At 38.6% G+C, this 25,053-nt stretch overlaps 1 protein-coding gene across 1 annotated transcript in view; it reads left to right on the top strand.

Annotated features, from left to right (window-relative positions):
* The window catches only part of LOC124798263 (alpha-ketoglutarate-dependent dioxygenase alkB homolog 4-like), a 30,518-nt gene extending 6,658 nt beyond the window's left edge, over positions 1-23,860 (top strand). The window contains exons 2-4 of the mRNA XM_047261590.1: positions 9,385-9,510; positions 9,582-9,674; positions 22,935-23,860. Coding sequence (XP_047117546.1) covers positions 9,385-9,510; positions 9,582-9,674; positions 22,935-23,525 — 810 coding nt within the window. The 3' untranslated portion in view covers positions 23,526-23,860. The remainder of the gene's footprint in view (positions 1-9,384; positions 9,511-9,581; positions 9,675-22,934) is intronic.
* The last annotated feature ends 1,193 nt before the right edge of the window (positions 23,861-25,053 follow it).

The following is a 25,053-nucleotide window of genomic DNA, read 5'->3' as shown; positions in this document are numbered from 1 at the left end:
GCCGTCCACATTTTCCTTCGTCATTTCACCTTTTCACTTTGTAGAGGCTACATCATCCTGTCATTCACTGTCACCAAGGCAGTCTTATTCCAGTGCATTGGTCAGCTCCCCCTCTGCCCCCAACAACTTGGGCCAGTAGTTTGTGGGGATTTTGAGCTCCACTCAGTATCAACCTGCATTCCTCACTCAGAAACTAGTGGAAGAGAATCAGCTGATATTCTTCTGCTCTCAAAATTGTGAATGCTTTATTTAATACCATCTTTTCTATGAGGGAGCTTTCACCTCATCCTGACCTTCTGCCACAGGGAAATCAGATGTTGCAGCACCTCTCTCTTGCTGGCAAGCACTTTCTGCTTTGAACCTACAGTCCTTTTTAGGCAGATCCCACATTTCCCAGAAGCTGGCGTGAAGCCACTGTCATACTCATATCTAAGCCCAGTAAGGACAAACACTTTCCTTTTAACTACTGCCCCATTTCCCTCACCAGTTGTATTTGCAAGGTGATGGAACGTATGAGTCAAGGCAGGCTGGTATGGTGGCGTGAGTCTCGCAGTCTACTACCCACTGCACAATATTGATTTTGTGCATGCTTTTCTGCAGTTGACCATCTCGTCACTTTGTCAACCCATGTCACGAACAGTTTTCTGTGGCAATACCAAATGTTTTTTTTATTTGTAGAAAGCCTACGACCTCTGCTGGAGGACTGGTATCCTCCGCACTCTATACATGTGGGGACGTGGGGCTCACAAAGCTGCCTTTTCCATTTACTTCAGGCATTTTTTAAAGACCGAATTTTCAAGGTACTTGTGGGTTTGGCCTTGGACACCTTTATACAGGAGAATGGGGTGACTCGAGGCTCTGTCCTGAGCATCATCCTCTTTGCTGTAGTCATTAATGCTAATATGGACTATCTCCCACCAGGTATCTCCAGCTCTCTTTTCGTCAATGACTTTGTGATCTATTGCAGTCCTCCATGGACTCTTCTCCTTGAGCAGTGTCTTCAGCAATGTCTCGTTCATCTTGATCCATAGAGTATTGACAATGGCTTTCGCTTTTCCATTGACAAAACCGTTTCTGTGAATTTCTGGTTTCTTCCACCATCTTAATATCTTGGTCTTCTTACCTGTCCACACGCTGCACCTGGACCCTCTATGTCCTACATGTCATAAGAGGTACTTGCTGGGGAGTGGATCAGACCATCCTCCTCCAGTTACACTGATCCCTTGTCCGTTCGACTCTAGATTGTGGGTGTTTCATTTATTCATCTGCATGTCTGTCCATATTATGCATCACAACACAGTCAACCAAAATGGAATATGTTTGGCCACTGGCACCTTTTACCCTAGCCCAGGTGAGTGTGTCTGTGCAGAAGCTGCAGAACTATCACTGTTATATTGGCATGTTGTTCTCCTTGCCAGATATACATGCCATTTATCTTCCATGCCAGCCATCCATCCTGTGCTACCTTTTTCGATGACTCCCTTGACCCCCAGTATGGGGCATGCCCTTCTTCTCTTTTACCTCCTGGAGCTCACTTTTGGCAACTGCTGTGGCAGTTTAACTTCATGCTACCTGCCGTGTTCGGATGGGTGTGAACCCTTCATTGTCTTGGCTTCAGGTAGGAGCCCATGTTCATCTTGGACTTCATTCACTTTCCAATGAAACTAATCTGGATTCGATCTATCATTGTAAGTTTCTCAACCTTTCCCTGCAACTTAGCTATAGCGCCTTCATGTACACTGATGGCTCTAAGACCGACTGTGCTGTCAGTTGTGCCTTTGTGATTGGTACTGACTGTTTTTGGTCTGAGCTTTCAGAACACTGCTCAGTTTTTACAAGAGAGCTCTTCACCCTCTATCAGGCCACCCAGTACATCTGGTGACACAGGCTTTTTAATTGTCATATGCTGTGATTCTCCTAGTGACCTTCAGAGCCTTTGTGTGCTGTGCACAGTCCATCCCTTGGTACAGCATATCAACAAAAGCTTCCATTTGCTCACTGTTGAGGGAGCCACCATAACGTTCAAGGGAGCCACCACAATGTTCAAGTTGGTTCCTGGTCACTTCGATCTAATGGGAAATGAGATTGCTGATGCTGCTGTAAAGACTGCAGTCCTCCTCCTTCACCTCGGCCTGCTAGCTCTTCCATTCCTCTGGATGATCTTGTGTTGCCATATGTTGGCAGATGGTGTCACTTTTACATCACCGCTGGTGTTCTCTTCATGGGAACAAGCTCCAGGGACATCTTCAACTTTTTGTAATCCTGTCTTCCTCAGTTGCATGTAATATTACGGTATATTGATAATTTTTACTTGTGGACTGTCTGACAGCAACTGAATAAAACACAATTTTAGTGCCATACGCGTTTCGCCTTTATTTTCTGCAAGGCATCATCAGTGGCCTGGAATATGTACAGGGCTATTACAAATGATTGAAGCGATTTCATAAATTCACTGTAGCTCCATTCATTGACATATGGTCACGACACACTACAGATGCATAGAAAAACTCATAAAGTTTAGTTCGGCTGAAGCCGCACTTCAGGTTTCTGCCGCCAGAGCGCTCGAGAGCACAGTGAGACAAAATGGCGACAGGAGCCAAGAAAGCGTATGTCGTGCTTGAAATGCACTGTTATGACTGACTGATGTAAGTGCAACGACACTTCAGGACGAAGTTCAACAAAGATCCACCAACAACTCCATTCGGCGATGGTATGCGCAGTTTAAAGCTTCTGGATGCCTCTGTAAGGGGAAATCAACGGGTCGGCCTGCAGTGAGCGAAGAAACGGTTGAACGCGTGCGGGCAAGTTTCACACGTAGCCCGCGGAAGTCGAGAAATAAAGCAAGCAGGAAGCTAAACGTACCACAGCCGACGGTTTGGAAAATCTTACGGAAAAGGCTAAAGCAGAAGCCTTACCGTTTACAATTGCTACAAGCCCTGACACCCGATGACAAAGTCAAATGCTTTGAATTTTCGGCGCGGTTGCAACAGCTCATGGAAGAGGATGCGTTCAGTGCGAAACTTGTTTTCAGTGATGAAGCAACATTTTTTCTTAATGGTGAAGTGAACAGACACAATGTGCGAATCTGGGCGGTAGAGAATCCTCACGCATTTGTGCAGCAAATTCGCAATTCACCAAAAGTTAACGTGTTTTGTGCAATCTCACGGTTTAAAGTTTACGGCCCCTTTTTCTTCTGCGAAAAAAACGTTACAGGACACGTGTATCTGGACATGCTGGAAAATTGGCTCATGCCACAACTGGAGACCGACACCGCCAACTTCCGACTTAACCCCATGCGATTTCTTTCTGTGGGGTTATGTGAAAGATTCAGTGTTTAAACCTCCACTACCAAGAAACGTGTCAGAACTGCGAGCTCGCATCAACGATGCTTTCGAACTCATTGATGGGGACATGCTGCGCTGAGTGTGGGAGGAACTTGATTATCGGCTTGATGTCTGCCGAATCACTAAAGGAGCACATATCGAACATTTGTGAATGCCTAAAAAAACTTTTTGAGTTTTTGTATGTGTATGCAAAGCATTGTGAAAATATCTCAAATAATAAAGTTATTGTAGAGCTGTGAAATTGCTTCAATCATTTGTAATAACCCTGTACATATGTTAGCTATTTAATTTACATTTTTGTCACTGTGCCTATAGGTTATAAACAGTTCTGGTGGTTGGTATTTCCTATTAAGTAGTAATGTTTTGAACTGTACTTACAGGTTGAGTGGACAATTTCTTACATATTACGCTCCTGTTGCATTTTATGTGTTGTTCTTCTTCTTATGAATGCCAATTTGCAGTTTTTTTCCACATTCGACAGCACTGTGAACTGAACGCTTGTTTTAATGCAGTGTTTTGGTTTCTGTTGCCGACTGTCAAATGTTTTTGCCAAAGATCGAATGTTATTGCCAACCCGATGAGTGTAACTATTGAAGTATCTTGTGTACTGACATGTCTCCCTCGAGCATGTCCATGACCTGTGGATGACAGATGGAGAGACATTGTCATCTGCAGAAACATGACCAAAAGTCCAATCCTCCTGGATCAAACAGATTGCCCTAGCAATTTGCACCGCATTGAGGCGTTACTTTGCCTGTTGAATACAATGTCCACAAGTGATGGTGTCATCTGCCTACCTCATTAGAGAACCCTGGTACAATGGAACTCACTTCCCAGGGGTCAGCTGATACTGTGATGCATAACACGGCCGATAGATGGTGAATTGCTTTAGTTGTTGCCTACATTGAAAGTGAAGATCTCAAGCTATGCAATAAGGCCACAGGTACCGCCTTCTTCAGTACAGATTGAAGATACTAGACGTTGATATACAAATTCCCCAAATTCTTTTAAGCAGTGTTTGTACAGGGATGGCAGAGGTAGAATGCTAAGACACCTTAACAGCAGCCTACATGGATTTTATGAACTGACACCATGAATCAGTCTGACCAACCTTTTCTGGGCTGAGAATATGCTTGGTGAGTGCACAGAGTTGCTCCAAAGTATACCACAATACAAGGTAATAGAATTAAAGTAAGCAAAGTAAACAAGCCTTAGCATTCCAGTGTCAGGGACAGTGTGGATCATTCTTACAGTGAAGATGCCAGCATTCAGTTTCTGCACAAGTTCTTAATTGTGATATTTCTAAGAAAGCCTTCCAGCTACTTTCAATCTTCAGAATATAACTCAGTGTTTAACTACCTCAGGACAATAAAATTTCTTTTTTACCAGATGTCTACATCAGGATCTGTATAGAATGTTAGAATTAATCATTAATCTGTTATCTGAAAGGCACTTGCTGATGGCACTTGCCATCCTATTAGGTTCTCATTTGTGTTATATGACCTAAGACACTAATTGTGCTGTGTGTGAAGAGAGAATATTTTCAGTTCTGTCATGTTTAGTTGTAGAAACCCCATTGTACATGACACCAGTCAGATTCAAACTTCTTCCCTGTTGACACTGGAGGACAACCTTCTGCTTCCTACTTTTATGATAAGAAGTACACAATTGCACTTTTTCTCTAATCTCGTAATGTTCGAACTTAGGCAAAAATGTTTCATGGTCCACACAATCAAATGCTTTCTTCAATCAACAAAAATATCTCCTTTCCTCAACCTATTGTTCACCTCTGTTAATGCGTCACACACAACAGAATAAATTGTATTTTCTGTGGGCACTCTTACCCTGAAAACAAGCTGCAAGACTGACAGCAAATTATATGGTCTGAGATGTGCCACTGCACTCCTAAACATTATTTTCTCAAAATTAAAAAAAAAATGGTAATAATGAAACTGACTGACTGTCTATATTATGTCTTTCACCCATTTTATAAAATGGTTTCACTAATTAGTATTTCAGTCTGTAAGTAATTTAATCACACCTGAAAGACAAGTTGTTCAGGTGGGTTAGTACAGCCCTACTAATTATCTGGTGCATTGATCTTCATGATCCTGCTTGAAATTTCAACACACCCACAGGAATATTTACTCTTTAATTATTTAATAATTGAGTCCCTACTTCATCAGCATAAAGTTTTATTGTTTGGGAAAGCAAATAAGTGTCATTAATGAATATCTTTGTAGTCAGCTCCAAGCATTCCCCGCAGGACACAAAGATATTGAGCATCTTTGGTTGGAATTTAAAGGTATTGTCCACCATGTTTAGAGATGTTTGTGCCTAGCAAAAGTATAGGGGAGGGAAAGGATCCACCTTGGTACAACAAACCTATTAGGAAGTTGTTGAGAAAGCAGAGAATTTTGCAGTCATTTTAAACATAGTCACTGCCCCACTGACAAACAGAAATTATGCGAAATGAAAGCAGTTGTCAGAAGGACAATGAGAGACACTTTTAATGAATTTGAAAGCAATATTTTATCTGCAGATTCTAAAAATAACCCAAAAAAATTTTGGTCGTACGTAAAATCTATGAACGCTACAAATAATTCAGTACCTTCTCTTGCTGACAGTATGGGTAATGTAACAAATGATGATAAACAGAAGGCTGAAATTCTAAACCTAGCTTTCAAAAACTCATTTACGATAGAGGACTGTAGCACCATTCCCCCTTTCAATTATCGAACAAACGAAAGGATGGCAGACATAGTGTTTAGTGTATCTGGGATTGTAAAACAGTTAAGATCCTTAGACGCCAGAAAGGCACCTGGGCCAGACGGTATCTCCACAAGATTTTATGTTGACTATGCTACAAATATAGCTCCATTCTTATCCGTCATCTATTAGAGATCATTGGAACGGCAGAAAGTTCCATGGGACTGGAAGAAGGCCCAGGTCATAGCAATCTATGAAAAGGGTAGAAAATCGGATGCACATAATTACCGGCCAATTTCACTGATGTCAATTTGTTTTAGAATCATGGAACATATTTTGTGTTCAGACATAATGACCTCTCTAGACTCTGAGAAGCTCATCTGCAGAAACCAGCACAGTTTTAGGAAACAGTGGTCATATGAGACACAGCTGGACCTCTTTGTGCATGATATGCAACAAGCTTTAGATACCGGCTCTCAGGCTGATGCCATATTTCTTGACTTTCGAAAGGTGTTCGACTCAGTTCCTCACTGTCACTTGCTACAAAAAGTTCCTGCTTACGGTCTGTCCAATGACATACGCGGTTGGATAGAAAGTTTCCTGAACGGGGTAACTTCAACAGAAACAAGAGTAACTTCAGGTGTGCCCCAGGGCAGCATAATAGGTCCTCTGCTTTTTACGATTTACATAAACGATCTGGTTGATGGTATTGACCGCGGCCTTAGACTGTTTGCCAATGATGCTGTAGTCTATAGGAAAGTAGTATCACACAAAAGTTGTGAACAAATCAATGAGGATTTGCAGAAAATAAATGCACGGTGTAATGACTGGCAGCTATCTCTCAATATTAGTAAGTGTAACCTACTGCATATAACAAGGCGAAAATCTCTGTTAATGTATGAGTACAAAATAAATGATCAGTCTTTGGTAGTGGTAACATCAGTCAAGTATCTAGGTGTGACTATTTGAAATGATATCAAATGGAATGATCAGATTACACAAGTAACAGGTAAGGCAAACTCTAGATTGCGGTTTATTGGTAGAATCCTGAAGCGATGCAGTCCTTCAACAAAGGAAATAGCTTACATTACGTTAGTTCGTCCAGTCTTAGAGTATTGTTCATCTGTATGGGACCCTTACCAGTTGGGTCTGATTCAAGAGATTGAGAAGGTCCAAAGAAGAGCGGCAAGATTTGTGATGTACATTTAGCCATCGCGAGAGGGTTACAAATCTCATAGAAAGTTTGAAGTGGGACACACTTGCAGATAGGCGACGTGCTAAACAGAAGGGGCTGCTCACTAAATTCCAAAATCCAATCTTCACCGAGGATGTAGAGCATATATTATTACCACCAACTTTCAGATCACGTAATTATCATCTTTCAAAGATAAGGGAAATAAGAGCTTGTACTGAGGTGTTCAGACAGTCGTTGTTCCCTCTCGCGATCCGCGAGTGGAACAGAGGGGGAGAAATATGACTTTGGCGCAAATTGTGCCCTCTGCCACACATCGCTTGGTGGCTAGCGGAGTATATATGTAGATGTAGATGTAGATGTAGATGTAGATTTCTTGTAACTGCACGTGATATTAGTGTGTTGGAGCTCCAGCTTTCAAAAGTTCTACAAATTTACTTGCACTAATAAAATTATGATCTAACTTGCCCATTATTAACTGGGAATGATTATTAAATTTGTATTTCACAATGTAATTAGATTCAAAAAGCTTGAATCAATGTAGTAGTACTGGCAATTATGAGGGAAGAAACAAAACCAATCAAAAAATAAAAGATCAACAGTAGTCCTATTAAAACTGATTAACCAGTGCTACCTTTGAGCTGGAACAAGGGGCCCATAGTCTGTATATTCACGAAAACATATACAGCTACTTGGCTCACAAGTAATCCTCAACCCTCAGTATTTTGACACACCTTGTTTTGGCATCTTATCCACTTCTAGGAAAAAGAGCTTCCTCAGTTTTGTAAAAAGGATCTCGTAAAATGCACTCATGCAATCCCAATACAAGCACTATTCATTTTATAGTATTATAAATTACCATTTGTTAATTATTTGGAAACCTTCAGATAGTGACCTACATACATTGAAATATTTTTGACATTATCATATGCTTTGAGATTTATTTATTCCTTGCTTGTGGATTCTAGCAGATAATTTTCAGCTGAGAGTATTGGGTGTGGCATACATTTTTTATATGCAGACAGGCTAAGAAAGATGCGACATCTGTGTTCTGATTGCAATTACCATTTTACATTATGTCAAGCCTTAATTACAATGAATATCAAATAGATGTACAATAAAAGAAAACAAGATTACATTTTAGAGACTCATAGATTATTACGTATTTTCTGTTACAATGCAGCATTACAAATTTAGATTAATTTTAAATATTAATTCATACTGTGTATACATTTCTCAGTGTGCTACGCTAGAAAATGATTTTTTAAAATTTTTATTCCTTTTATTTCTGTAAGCATTAAAAAACCTTTTGCACCTGGAGCACTCGTCTATATGAGATTTCACTGTCTTGTATAGTAATTTTCCTTTCTTCTTCTTCTTCTTGTATGGCCATGTTTATCTTTATTAAGGAGGTGGTTATCACTTGTTCTCACATTCATCTCCGGAACTATCTGTTGGGGCTGTTAAAATTCCAAAATAAACAAAGCAACCATTTATTATCATAAAAACATGCGTGTTGAAAAAAATAATTCAAGTCTGATGACTTATTTGTGTTTATACAGGGAGGTATAAGAAAGGTCAAGCAACCCCTTTATCTTGATAACTTGGTACATTGAATTTCATTTCATACTAAAGCAATATCAACAAGGTGATCTCAGTATCTTGCAGTTTAGCAAATCATTAATTCTCTCTCTCTCTCTCTCTCTCTCTCTCTCTCTCTCTCTCTCTCTCTCTCTCTCTCTCTCTCTCTCTCTCTCTCTCTCTCACACACACACTTATCTTTTCTCTCCCCTCCACCCTCTTTTAGGTAGTTAGTTTACATTCACAGAGAAACAGACAAGAAAGGCCATTACTTAACTGCAAGAGGTTCATCTCAAAGTACAGTTGATCAGTTTAGAGGAGATTCTGAATGTCCTAGTCAGTATACTTTTCCCATACTACCCAACTATCTTCTCTTCCACAGAAGAAGAAAAATATGGTTCTTAAAGATGAGCAATTTTTTCTGTTTAATTATCTGTTTCTACCAGCTGCACTAGGAATTGTTTCCTGAAGGTAATTTTAAGCCATTCCGTCTGTGTGTGCGCAAATTAAATGAATTTTGGAATAAATTTTTTATGTAATTAGTTTTTCTTTTTTTAGGGCTGCAAAAGCTACATATACTGTGCTTTTTGTAACAAAGCATGGGAAGGCTCATGTATGAAAGACTACAAAACTCATTCAGCCCATGAAGGAGATGCTATTGAATTTCCAGGAATATATATACAGGTAGAACGTGTTTCCTCAAATGTCCAGATTTATGATACTGAAGATTGTTACTAATGAAACCTACATTACAGCTTGATTTCTTGACACCAGAAGAAGAAGCAATCTTAATTAATGGCATTGATGAAATGCCATGGGATTTATCTCAGAGTGGCCGTAGAAAGCAGGTAATTTTTAGTCAGTTTTCTTTATTTTTTTTGTACATTGCAAATTTCTTGCAGTCTTCCTGTTGATAGTTTTTTACCTTGTATAGTGGTATCTCATCTGCCAGTTTTAAAAATTGTATTCACAAGCCTGTGGAGTTCCAAAAAATAAATTACTTTTCAGACAACATATGTGTATGTTCAAGAATAATATGCTGGAAAATTTCTGCAGAGATACAAGCAAACATATTTGTATGTGGAGAAAATGGGGTACACTGTTTTCTTAAGTGTTTGATGGCCTCAATTCACTTAGTCCATACTCAGCAAGGAAATAAAAATAGTCATCATTTTCCATGTATCTTTGTCTGTTTAAACACAATTACTTTCCCAACTTGTACCAGGCTGGATCTGCTTTTCTCCCTTCGTGCCTTTTCTGTCCAAGCCATTTTAATACTATATCACAGCTCCTTCTATTGTATAGATGCCTTGTCTAGCCATCTTGCTCCCATGTTTCATCCAAACTGAACTCAAAGCTGTTTTGCCCCTCTTCCCGTGACCCCGCTGCTAACATCATTTAACTTACTTTCCTGACTCACTAGTTAGACAAGACCATGGATTGTCCATTTACTGACTGTGGTGGTTTCTTTCTTTCAAAGGGACCAGGCTGTTCCATTCTCGTATTAAAAAAGAAACACATCCCTTGTATGAGATGGTAATTGTATTGCACTTCAGTTGATATTTCCTGTCTAGATCACTCAAGAGATTTTCATTTGTTACGTGCTTGGCAAAGTCATCATCAGGTGTTGCAATAAACATAAAAAGATATGCAATGAAGAACTATATTACATTAATATGGCACTATAAAATATTAATGCTCTATGCTTCCTTCTAGTGCTGCCTTGCAGGTGTTTCCTTTTCCTCTGTCACTCAGCGACACCATTGGAGCAGCTGTCACTTCACCTTTTAGATGATAATATCTTTTTTGCAGTGCCTAAAAATGGCTGTCCCAAAGCATATAAAAAATACGTATCTACTATGTGTTTCAGACAGGAGATATTGATCTGTTCTTTTATACCATAGTGTGACATTGCGAGAATCAGCTCATGGAACAAGAGATAGCAGTGAGTGATTTGACAGATTGCGGTGGCTAACTGAGCGGGCAAGGAATGTGTGTAGGTTGGTGGCCAATTCCGGAACTCGGGGTCTTTTCTGATGGTGGAGTGTGTGTACTTAGTAGAAAGGTGGAGATGACACAGTGATGGATAAGATGGATGATATGAAATATGACTTACATTTTCAGTGAAACTATGTTACAGGCCCTGCAAACAGATTTAAATAATAATAATAATAATAATAATAATAATAATAATAATAATAATAATAATAATAATACAGATACCCAGAATTAAAATTTTTAACAGAACAACGACTAGCTGGTCAGATCCGTGTAATAATAAAAAATAACAGGATACCCCAGTCAGAATTAGAAAACATCAAACAACAAGTACAACAAATACTGGAACAAAATAATGTGCCATCAGCAGAAGAAGAAACTACAGTAATGGACTCAAACATCCCAGAGCAAACAAACAAAGACCAACACACATCAATTAAACAATCAGAGGAAAACGAAATCTTAAGACAGCCACCAGAACAAGCACAACTAGAACACGAAGTGACACACATGTTAGATATAGAAGAGAAATTTCAGCTGACATATATAGAATACAAAGACACAAATACAGACATTAGACCATTCTTGCATAGACCACCAAATAACCCACAAGTCGAAACAACAATAAAAACTATCAACACATTCATACACAACAAAATAAATGAAAACATAACTGGTTTATATAGGAGCACTCACTACACTAAATATACACACTAGGCAGAGATCAGAACCAACCAAGACACAGAAGAAACCCACAAAACCAGCATGGCAACACAGGCTACAGATCAGAATAGAAAAACTGAGAAAAGACATCGGACAGCTAACACAATTTATAAGAAATGAAATGTCAGAAAAAAAACGAAAAAGGTTAGGTAAAATCTTACAACAAGAAGCGATAGAGCAATTAAATGAAAAGAAGCAGAAATTACAAGCATTGGCCAAACGACTTAGAAGATACAAAAAAAGTGAAAATAGAAGGAAACAAAACCAAACATTCAACACAAACCAAAAGAAATTTTACCAGACAATAGATAACACAAACATTAAAATAGACAATCCACCAAGCATAACAGACATGGAACACTTCTGGAGCAACATATGGTCAAACCCAGTACAACATTACAGGCATGCACGGTGGATACAAGCAGAAACAGACACATACAAGATGTTACGGTATATTAATAATTTTTACTTATGGACCGTCTGACAGCAACTGAATAAAACACAATTTTAGTGCCATACGTGTTTCGCCTTTATTTTCTGCAAGGCATCATCAGTGGCTTGGAATATTTACATATGTTAGCTATTTTATTTACATTTTTGTCATTGTGCCTATAGGTTATAAACAGTTCTGGTGGTTGGTATTTCCTATTAAGTAGTAATGTTTTGAACTGTACTTACAGGTTGCGTGGACAATTTCCTACATATTACGCTCCTGTTGCATTTTTGGTGTTGTTCTTCTTCTTATGAACGCCAATTTGCGGTTTTTTTCCCCATTCCACAACACTATGCACTGAACGCTTGTTTTAAAGCAATGTTTTGGTTTCTATTGCCGACTGTCAAATGTTTTTGCCAAAGATCGAATGTTATTGCCAAACTTATGAGTGCAACTATTGAAGTATCTGTGGTCTGTTCGTGTATGCATTTGTGTGTGTGTGTGTGTGTGTGTGTGTGTGTGTGTGTGTGTGTGTGTGTGTGTTTTGGTGTGATATATATTTTTTTTTGTGCTGTGTGTGCGTGTGTGCGTGCGTGCGTGCGTGCGTGCGTGCGGGATGTGGAAGTTTTCTTGCATTTGTATAAGATGTTTGTCATGGTTGCTTATTCTCATTATTTTCATTTCTTGTTCCATGTTTGTAGGATGGAACAAGAAATGAAAATAATGAGAATAAGCAACCATGACAAACATCTTATACAAATGCGAGAAAACTTCCACATCCAGAAAGCCATAGCAGAAAACAAACATGTGATAAATGAACAAACACACATCAGCACAGGCTCTGTACTACACTCAGTAAAGGAAATGATAACATAAAACAAAAATAAAAAAAAAAGAAAATTCTTCCCCACATCATCTGGACACACACACACACACACACACACACACACACACACACACACACACAAATGCATACACGAACAGACAACAGATACTTCAGTAGTTACACTCATAAGTTTGGCAATAACATTCGATCTTCGGCAAAAACATTTGACAGTCGGCAATAGAAACCAAAACATTGCTTTAAAACAAGCGTTCAGTGCATAGTGTTGTGTGGAATGGGGAAAAAAACCGCAAATTGGCGTTCATAAGAAGAACAACAACATCAAAAATGCAACAGGAGCGTAATATGTAAGAAATTGTCCACACAACCTTTAAGTACAGTTCAAAACATTACTACTTAATAGGAAATACCAACCACCAGAACTGTTTATAACCTATAAGCACAATGACAAAAATGTAAATAAAATAGCTAACATATGTACATATTCCAGGCCACTGATGATGCCTTGCAGAAAATAAAGGCGAAACGCGTATGGCACTAAAATTGTGTTTTATTCAGTTGCTGTCAGACGGTCCATAAGTAAAAATTATTAATATACCGTAATATTACACGCAACTGAGGAAGACAGGACTATAAAAGTTGAAGATGACATACAAGATGATACCACGGATGCCTCAAGTGATAATTTTACAACATGAAGTCACCCAAGCAATTAATTCTACTCACAATCGGAAAGCCCCTGGATAAGATAAAATACCAAATTTCTGGCTAAAGAAGTTAACCTCAACACATTCACATCTGACTGAATTATTTAACAGTTACATTGCAGACCCATACACATTCCCTGATGCACTTACGCATGGAATAACTTATCTGAAACCTAAAGATCAAGCAGACACAGCAAACCCAGCTAAATATCGCCCCATAACATGCCTACCAACAATATACAAAATATTAACTTCAGTCATTACACAGAAATTAATAACACATACAACACAGAACAAAATTATAAATGAAGAACAAAGAGGCTGTTGCAAAGGAGCACGAGGATGTAAAAAGCAACTGATAATAGATGCAGAGGTGACATATCAAGCTAAAACCAAACAAAGGTCACTACACTACGCATACATTGATTACCAAAAAGCTTTTGATAGTGTACCCCACTCATTGTTACTACAAATATGGGAAATATACAAAGTAGATCCTAAATTGATACAGTTCGTAAACATAGTAATGAAAAATTGGAAAACCACACTTAATATACAAACAAATCCAAATAATATCACATCACAGCCAATACAGATTAAGCGTGGAATATAACAAGGAGACTCATTAAGTCCTTTATGGTTCTGCCTTGCTCTGAACCCACTATCCAACATGCTAAATAATACAAATTATGGATACAATATTACTGGAATATACCGACACAAAATCACACATTTGCTATACACGGATGATCTAAAACTGCTGGCAGCAACAAATCAACAACTCAACCAGTTACTAAAGATAACAGAAGTATTCAGCAATGATATAAATATGGCTTTTGGAACAGACAAATGTAAGAAAAATAGCATTGTCAAGGGAAAACACACTAAACAAGAAGCTTACATATTGGATAACCACAGCGACTGCATAGAAGCGATGGAAAAACAGATGCCTATAAATATCTAGGATACAGACAAAAAATAGGAATAGATAATACAAATATTAAAGAAGAACTAAAAGAAAAATATAGACAAAGACTAACAAAAATACTGAAAACAGAATTGACAGCAAGAAACAAGACAAAAGCTATAAATACTTATGCTATACCAATATTGACCTACTCATTTGGAGTAGTGAAATGGAGTAACACAGACCTAGAAACACTCAATACACTTACACGATCACAATGCCACAAATATAGAATACATCACATACATTCAGAAACAGAAAGATTCACATTAAGCAGAAAGGAAGGAGGAAGGGGATTTATCGACATAAAAAACCTACATTATGGACAGGTAGACAATTTAAGAAAATTCTTTCTAGAACGAGCAGAAACTAGCAAAATACACAAAGCAATCACTCATATAAATACATCGGCTACACCACTGCAATTTCATAACCACATCTACAACCCTTTAGATCACATAACATCAACAGATATGAAGAAAGTAAATTGGAAAAAGAAAATACTACATGGCAAGCACCCGCATCATCTAGCACAGCCACACATCGATCAAAACGCATCCAACACATGGCTAAGAAAAGGCAATATATACAGTGAGACGGAAGGATTCCTGATTGCAACACAGGATCAAACAATAAACACCAGATATTACAGCAAGCATATTATTAAAGATCCCAATACCACAACAGATAAATGCAGACTTTGCAAACAACAAATAGAAACAGTAGATCACATCACAAGCGGATGTACAATACTAGCAAATACAGAATACCCCAGAAGACATGACAATGTAGCAAAAATAATACATCAACAGCTTGCCTTACAACATAAACTTATAAAACAACACGTTCCCACATACAAGTATGCACCACAAAATGTACTGGAGAGTGATGAATACAAATTATACTGGAACAGAACCATTATAACAGATAAAACACCACCACATAACAAACCTGCATCATACTCACCAATAAAAAGAAGAAATTAACACAACTAATCGAAATATCCATACCCAATACAACAAATATACAAAAGAAAACAGGAGAAAAAAATTGAAAAATACATCCAACTGGCTGAGGAAGTCAAGGACATGTGGCATCAGGATAAAGTTGACATTATACCAATTATACTATCAACTACAGGATTCATACCACACAATATCCACCAGTACATCAATACAATACAGCTACATCCAAACTTATATATACAACTACAGAAATCCATAATTATTGATACATGTTCAATCATCCGAAAGTTCCTAAATGCAATATAACATATACCGTACAGTTAAAGGGAAGTCACGCTTGATCAAGGTCCGCGTTACTTTCCATTTTTGAGCAGACATAACGTCTAAGAAAGAAAGAAAGAAAGAAAGAAAGAATAATAATAATAATAATAATAATAATTGCAATGGGACAATCTCATCGCAATTCTAACCGTGATTCTGGGATAAATATTAAGAAAGTTAAAAAATTTTCTTCACAGTAGAGTATAAAATTGGTAACAACTGAATCCGGAGCAGTCTGATCATATGCAATGTCAAATGAAAACTGACAATGTCAGTAAATGTTCCAACAAGTCTTTTTTAAAATCGTGCATGTGTATAAAGAATTACAGACAAGTTCATTAAGTTTATATGCAAATCATCCACAGTTACACAAAGTTGAAAGGGAGTGCTAGTTTCCTAGATCCTTACCTAATCCTCCTAATGGATGGTTATCTACAATATACTATTTTATATGCTTTGATTGATTAGTTATGTTAAGGACCATAAATAAGTTGTATAAAACAGCCTGGAGATGCAAATTATAATGAATAAAATGAACATGTAGGAGACATGGTGGCCAAAGTGTAGGAGGACACCTGTTCTTCAAACTTGCCATAGTTGATCATTTATTCATCAACACCCACTTCATTCCCTTCAGTGTAATCCCCCTCAGATGTAATACACTTGTGCCAGTGCTTTTTCCGATCTTGGAAGCCTTCTGGGACTCTCTTTTCATAATGGTGTTGAGCTTGTCCAGCGATTCTGTTCTTCTCACATCAGTGGTGGCAAAACACTTCCTTTTATGGTTCTCTTCAGCTTCAGAAATAGAAAGAAGTTGCAGTGGGCCATGTCTAATGAATACGGCGGCTGAGGCAACAGAATAGGCCCTAGTTTTGCTTCTTGTCAAAAAATCACAAACAAGCATTGAGGTGTGAATAGGAACATTGATGTGATGCAATTTTGGTGAGTGGTTTTGCCACAGTTACAGTCATTTTCTTTGGATTCTGTCACACATATTGCACATAACTTCCAGTACTATTCCTCATTGACCGTACAATCATAAGCAGAAACTGGTGAGGCACTATCGAACTGTAATCGAAGAAAACAGTGAGGAGAACCTTCACATGGATTGAATTTGCCAAATTTTTTTCAGTCTTGGCTCTTCAGGCATTTTCCATTGGGATGATTGGTCCTTGGTTGCAACATCATACCCATACACCCATGTTTTATCACTTGGTATAACCTTCTCTAGAAGTTCTGGATCATTGTAGACTTCATCCACCAATTCCTAAGCGATGTCTATGCAATTCGATTTCAGTCAAAATTCAACAATTTCAGAACAAACACTTCACTGATACACATTTCATGCCCAAAACATTTGAAAAAAATTGCTTGGCATGAGCCGAAGGATATGCTGACATGATCAGCAACCTCTCAGATGGTGATTCGACAATTTTCTAGAACCATTATCTGTACTACTTTCACATTGTTGTGCTAGGGTGTCCAGGGTAGTTGTCATTCCTGTCTTCTTGACCCTTTTTGTGAAACATTTATACCACTCATTAACTCTTGTCTTAGTCATAGTAGATTTGCCAAAAGCTGTAATCAGCATTTTGAATGCAGTGCTGCACAGTATTCAATTTTTTCAAGCAAAATTTAATGCATATTCTATGTTCACTCTTTTTCCAAGAGTAAAAATTCGCCAAGCACTCAAAAGCACATATAACCTTTTCAACTGTCAACAATAAACTAAATATTCAGAACAACTAAAAATGGAAACATACATCAGGAACATTTGTACCAACAAGATAAAATTGAAAATCAGGTATATAAACCCTGCAAAATAAAAAAATAAAAAAAATCCTCTTACTTTTTGATCACACATCATATTTATAATTTTACATACTTTTTGTCTCATTGTAAAACTGGATGTAGGCATCTTTCGTAAATTTTATTTATTACTTGTTTGTTACTGTATTGCCATTTTAGTAAGAAGTCACAAACTGACCACAACAATTTTAACTGTAATATTGTATCAAATACATATATGGAATTAGCTTAAATATGAATAGTGGTCATTATTTAAGCATCAACATAGATTCAGTAATGTTTGACCTCAAAAAAAAAAATTTAATGATAGTTGGTGGGCACACATTGTCTTTTGGACTTTGGCCATTTGCTGTCCATCTTCACAGTGGTCATTGGTGAATTGGTTGAGAGGACTGTGCAACCACATAAATTACATACTTTTCAGTGAACTAAAATTGTTGTGTGAACAGGAGTTACATACTTAAACTTTTCGCTGGACTTAGATTATTTGGCTGTCTTTACAGTAATCGATTTTGCACAACTCTACGAACTTTAATTTTCTTTATTATATATATCCCCCCCCCCCATGAACCATGGACCTTGCCGTTGGTGGGGAGGCTTGCGTGCCTCAGCGATACAGATAGCCGTACCGTAGGTGCAACCACAACGGAGGGGTATCTGTTAAGAGGCCAGACAAACGTGTGGTTCCTGAAGAGCGACAGCAGCGTTTTCAGTAGTTGCAAGGGCAACAGTCTGGATGATCGACTGATCTGGCCTTGTAACAATAACCAAAATGGCCTTGCTGTGCTGGTACTGCAAACGGCTGAAAGCAAGGGGAAAGTACGGCTGTAATTTTTCCCGAGGGCATGCAGCTTTACTGTATGATTAAATGATGATGGCGTCCTCTTGGGTAAAATATTCCGGAGGTAAAATAGTCCCCCATTCGGATCTCCGGGCAGGGACTGCTCAAGAGGATGTCGTTATCAGGAGAAAGGAAACTGGCGTTCTATGGATCGGAGAGTGGAATGTCAGATCCCTTAATCGGGCAGGTAGGTTAGAAAATTTAAAAAGGGAAATGGCTAGGTTAAAGTTAGATATAGTGGGAATTAGTGAAGTTCGGTGGCAGGAGGAACAAGACTTCTGGTCAGGTGACTACAGGGTTATAAACACAGTCAAATAGGGGTAATGCAGGAGTAGGTTTAATAATGAATAGGAAAATAGGAATGCGGGTAAGCTACTACAAACAGCATAGTGAACACATTATTGTGGCCAAGATAGATACGAAGCCCACACCTGTTACAGTAGTACAAGTTTATATGCCAACTAGCTCTGCAGATGACGAAGAAATTGAAGAAATGTATGATGAAATAAAAGAAATTATTCAGATGGTGAAGGGAGATGAACATTTAATAGTCATGGGTGACTGGAATTTGAGTGTAGGAAAAGGGAGAGAAGGAAACGTAGTAGGTGAATATGGATTGGGGCTAAGAAATGAAAGAGGAAGCCGCCTGGTAGAATTTTGCACAGAGCACAACTTAATCATAGCTAACACTTGGTTTAAGAATCATGATAGAAGGTTGTATACATGGAAGAAGCCTGGAGATACTAGAAGGTATCAGATAGATTATATAATGGTAAGACAGAGATTTAGGAACCAGGTTTTAAATTGTAAGACATTTCCAGGGTCAGATGTGGACTCTGACCACAATCTATTGGTTATGACCTGTAGATTAAAACTGAAGAAACTGCAAAAAGGTGGGAATTTAAGGAGATGGGACCTGGATAAACTGAAAGAACCAGAGGTTGTACAGAGTTTCAGGGAGAGCATAAGGGAACAATTGATAGGAATGGGGGAAAGAAATACAGTAGAAGAAGAATGGGTAGCTTTGAGGGATGAAGTAGTGAAGGCAGCAGAGGATCAAGTAGGTAAAAAGACGAGGGCTAGTAGAAATCCTTGGGTAACCGAAGAAATATTGAATTTAATTGATGAAAGGAGAAAATATAAAAATGCAGTAAATGAAGCAGGCAAAAAGGAATACAAATGTCTCAAAAATGAGATCGACAGGAAGTGAAAAATGGCTAAGCAAGGACAGCTAGAGGACAAATGTAAGGATGTAGAGGCTTATCTCACTAGGGGTAAGATAGATACTGCCTACAGGAAAATTATAGAGACCTTTGGAGATAAGAGAACCACTTGTATGAACATCAAGAGCTCAGGTGGAAACCCAGTTCTAAGCAAAGGAGGGAAAGCAGAAAGGTGGAAGGAGTATATAGAGGGTCTATACAAGGGCGATGTACTTGAGGACAATATTATGGAAATGGAAGATGATGTAGATGAAGATGAAATGGGAGATATGATACTGAGTGAAGAGTTTGACAGAGCACTGAAAGAAGTGAGTCGAAACAAGGCCCCCGGAGTAGACAACATTCCATTGGAACTACTGACGGCCTTGGGAGAGCCAGTCCTGACAAAACTCTACCATCTGGTGAGTAAGATGTATGAAACACGCTAAATACCCTCAGACTTCAAGGAGAATATAATAATTCCAATCCCAAAGAAAGTGGGTGTTGACAGATGTGAAAATTACCGAACAATCAGTTTAATAAGCCACAGCTACAAAATACTAACACGAATTCTTTACAGACGAATAGAAAAACTAGTAGAAGCAGACCTCGGGGAAGATCAGTTTGGATTCCGTAGAAATACTGGAACACGTGAGGCAATACTGACCTTATGACTTTTCTTAGAAGAAAGATTAAGGAAAGGCAAACCTACGTTTCTAGCATTTCTAGACTTAGAGAAAGCTTTTAACAATGTTGACTGGAATACTCTTTCAAATTCTAAAGGTGGCAGGGGTAAAATACAGGGAGCGAAAGGCTATTTACAATTTGTACAGAAACCAGATGGCAGTTATAAGAGTCAAGGGGCATGAAAGGGAAGCAGTGGTTGGGTAGGGAGTGAGACAGGGTTTTAGCCTCTCCCCAATATTATTCAATTTGTATATTGAGCAAGCAGTAAAGGAAACAAAAGAAAAATTCGGAGTAGGTATTAAAATCCATGGAGAAGAAATAAAAACTTTGAGGTTCGCCGATGACATTGTAATTCTGTCAGAGACAGCAAAGGACTTGGAAGAGCAGTTGAACGGAATGGATGGTGTCTTAAATAGAGGATATAAGATGAACATCAACAAAAGCAAAACGAGGATAATGGAATGTAATCGAATTAAGTCGGGTGATGCTGAGGGTATTAGATTAGGAAGTGAGACACTTAAAGTAGTAAAGGAGTTTTGCTATTTGGGGAGCAAAATAACTGATGATGGTCAAAGTAGAGAGGATATAAAATCTAGACTGGAAATGGCAAGGAAAGCGTTTCTGTAGAAGAGAAATTTGTTAACATCGAGTATAGATTTAAATGTCAGGAAGTCATTTCTGAAAGTATTTGTATGGAGTGTAGCCATGTATGGAAGTGAAACATGGACGGAAAATAGAAGCTTTCAAAATGTGGTGCTACAGAAGAATGCTGAAGATTAGATGGGTAGATCACATAACTAATGAGGAAGTATTGAATAGGATTGGGGAGAAGAGAAGTTTGTGGCACAACTTGACCAGAAGAAGGGATCAGTTGGTAGGACATGTTCTGAGGCATCAAGGGATCACCAATTTAGTATTGGAGGGCAGCGTGGAAGGTAAAAATCGTAGGGGGAGACCAAGAGATGAATACACTAAGCAGATTCAGAAGGATGTAGGCTGCAGTAGGTACTGGGAGATGAAGAAGCTTGCACAGGATAGAATAGCATGGAGAGCTGCATCAAACCAGTCTCAGGACTGAAGACCACAACAACAACATGATATTTGAGGCAGATGTGAATTGTAATTATTTGCTACAGTTCATATTTATATTCATGTGTGAGGGACTTGTTGCATTTTTCACACAGTGGTTAGTCAGGATAACAAACTTTAATGTACATAGTGATTGATAACGGGAAACTGTACTTTCTGACTGTGTGTTTACTGTTTTTTGTAAATTGACGTGCAGTTAAATGAACCTCGCTCAGTGTGTTTCTGCATGTGCTTCATACATTAATTATTTTATTTGAATCGATGGTTTATGTGAGGCCACAATTCACACTTGTGAATATTATTCAGTAAACATGTATTTGATTTAAACTATAATTCTCTGGTTCCATCAATGTCATTAATCCTACAGTATTTGTCCAATCATTTCACTCATTTATATAGTTCCATGAGCCATACTGTTGTACGCAGTGTGGTATAGTTAATGTTGCTCGCTGGCATGCTGCTGGTCACCATTTCAAATCTGACCCACTACAGTTACTTATAATTTAGTGTTTCTCAGTTCTGGAAGGTTCTCAAAATTTCTTATGTTTGCAGTGTTTGCATTCTGGAAAATAATGTTTCATGCTAATAGCTTTTCTCTCCATCTGTTGTGAATGTACTTTTGTGTTCATAATAAACGTACTTACAATGCTGAGTTGTACTTCATTTGAAGACCCTGCTTTCAGACTTGGACTTGATTCTGGTTGCAGTTTGAAAATGTATTATTCATTGACTTGTCTATTTACATAATGGGATCAATTCTATAAAGAATGTTTGGGCTGTAAAGCTACGGTGCATGACCAGCCACTATGATATTATGACAAAGCCAACAAAGTACATCAGGTATTGTTCACACCAACAGCAGCCAATAAATCTGCCAGTGTTCTCATAATGGTAGCCTGGCTATCTTCTCATTGTCATGAAACTGTTAAGTAGTCTTTATTTGTGTAGGCTGGGGTCCAAAGTACACTTCTGGTAGTCAGTAAGTTGAAATTTCTGATGTGTAGTGACATTCTTATTTCTTTTTGAAAACAGTTTCTCAGTTAACTGTAAAAGGTGTCATATCGCTAAACCCATGGTTTTAAGATTTCTCAAAGGCTACTAAAAATTACGTAACTCTACTCAAAGCATCATAACTACTTTCGTATTTTGTCATATACAAAGTTATGAATGTTAACCAAACAATAAAACGCACTCTTTGTAAACTATCACTTGTTAAGAGGTTTAATGTGTGCAGTGGTTCCACAAATATTTAATATTAATAGCTTATGTGATTAGCTGCATATACAGGTTATCAAAGTTCTGTCTGAGGGAATATATTTATAATAACATACCAAACATTGTCTCATAGTGGCATTGTATTGTTGAGTTTTCTTCATTGAATTAGTATAAACTGAATTAGTATAAACTAATAGATTCTCTTTTATCTCTAATAAATACCTAGTCACTCATCAGAATTATTTATTTTTTAGATATAAGATGCTCGTTGCTCCACACTTATACTGATTTTACTTTTATTTTACAGAATTTTGGACCAAAGTGTAATTTTAAGAAGAAGCGTCTGCAGTTGAGTGTGTTTAACGGTTTCCCAGAATTCACAAAGTTTGTGCAAGAGCGTTTTGAGACTGTACCATTATTATCAGGGTATAAAACAATTGAACAGTGCTCCTTGGAATATGATCCAATACGTGGTGCATCAATTGATCCTCATATTGATGACTGCTGGATATGGGGTGAGCGTATTGTTACTGTTAATCTTCTGTCAGACAGTATGTTGACATTTACAAAATACAGAGGTGATATTAAGCGATATAATTTGTGCTGCGCATTTGAGTATCGTCCAGTTGTCCTTGGTCCTCTAGACTGTTGTGAACAAGAAGATTGTGTAGTTCGTGTACCCATGCCAAGGCGATCTCTCTTGGTGATTTATGGTCCAGCACGGTATGGTTGGGAACACTGTGTTTTACGTGAAGACATTTCAGAAAGAAGGGTGTGTATTGCTTATCGGGAGTTCACTCCACCATATCTTAAAGGTGGGCAACATGAAGAGAAGGGAAGTGAAATTTTGAATGCTGCCAACAATTTCTGGGACCATAGGATGTCACAGGAATTGTGATCATGGGCACAGAAGCTCTTACATGTTACCTCCAAGGAGAGAGAAAATTTATACATGGGTAACTTTCCTGCAGATGCACAACATTAACCATTGGAAGAAGTCTGTACATATAAGATTTAACAGCTTAATTAAGAGCAAGTACATACTTTCTCATTTTACTGCATTACGAAAAACTGTGTGTTCTTACCATTTACACTGCACATAAAATGTTCTCAGAGTATCTTACGATTGACATCTAGCTTATTTTTACATCATTTATTCTAAAAAAAAAAAAAAAATAATAATATTAGAATGTGTTGTGTATACGTGAAAAATTAAATTTATTGATCCTGTTACATGATTACATTTTAACTAAAAGTATCACATGAAGATTTCTGAACCCGTATGATCCTCTTGCCATATTGTTACCAGCCATCTGGTTTTAAGGAAATCTGTTTCTTTCTAGTATCTGCGCAGTCTTTAGACCTCAAGAGTGTTTTATTATGTACTTTATATTTACAGAAAAATGGAAATGGGCCTATCTTAAGGTGATTCTGGAATGATTTACTGGCCTGAAATATGCAACACTGAAGTGCTTCACAACATTGTTTTGTGGGGCAGTAATATGGTGTTATACACTCCTGGAAATTGAAATAAGAACACCGTGAATTCATTGTCCCAGGAAGGGGAAACTTTATTGACACATTCCTGGGGTCAGATACATCACATGATCACACTGACAGAACCACAGGCACATAGACACAGGCAACAGAGCATGCACAATGTCGGCACTAGTACAGTGTATATCCACCTTTCGCAGCAATGCAGGCTGCTATTCTCCCATGGAGACGATCGTAGAGATGCTGGATGTAGTCCTGTGGAACGGCTTGCCATGCCATTTCCACCTGGCGCCTCAGTTGGACCAGCGTTCGTGCTGGACGTGCAGACCGCGTGAGACGACGCTTCATCCAGTCCCAAACATGCTCAATGGGGGACAGATCCGGAGATCTTGCTGGCCAGGGTAGTTGACTTACACCTTCTAGAGCACGTTGGGTGGCACGGGATACATGCGGACGTGCATTGTCCTGTTGGAACAGCAAGTTCCCTTGCCGGTCTAGGAATGGTAGAACGATGGGTTCGATGACGGTTTGGATGTACCGTGCACTATTCAGTGTCCCCTCGACGATCACCAGTGGTGTACGGCCAGTGTAGGAGATCGCTCCCCACACCATGATGCCGGGTGTTGGCCCGGTGTGCCTCGGTCGTATGCAGTCCTGATTGTGGCGCTCACCTGCACGGCGCCAAACACGCATACGACCATCATTTGCACCAAGGCAGAAGCGACTCTCATCGCTGAAGACGACACATCTCCATTCGTCCCTCCATTCACGCCTGTCGCGACACCACAGGAGGCGGGCTGCACGATGTTGGGGCATGAGCGGAAGACGGCCTAACGGTGTGCAGGACCGTAGCCCAGCTTCATGGAGACGGTTGCGAATGGTCCTCGCCGATACCCCAGGAGCAACAGTGTCCCTAATTTGCTGGGAAG

Source organism: Schistocerca piceifrons, chromosome 1 (genome assembly GCF_021461385.2).
Source record: "Schistocerca piceifrons isolate TAMUIC-IGC-003096 chromosome 1, iqSchPice1.1, whole genome shotgun sequence".
In the NCBI taxonomy this organism is placed as follows: domain Eukaryota; kingdom Metazoa; phylum Arthropoda; class Insecta; order Orthoptera; family Acrididae; genus Schistocerca; species Schistocerca piceifrons.
The sequence above is the reverse complement of the archived record's forward strand: the minus strand, read 5'-3'. Positions and strand labels throughout refer to the sequence as shown.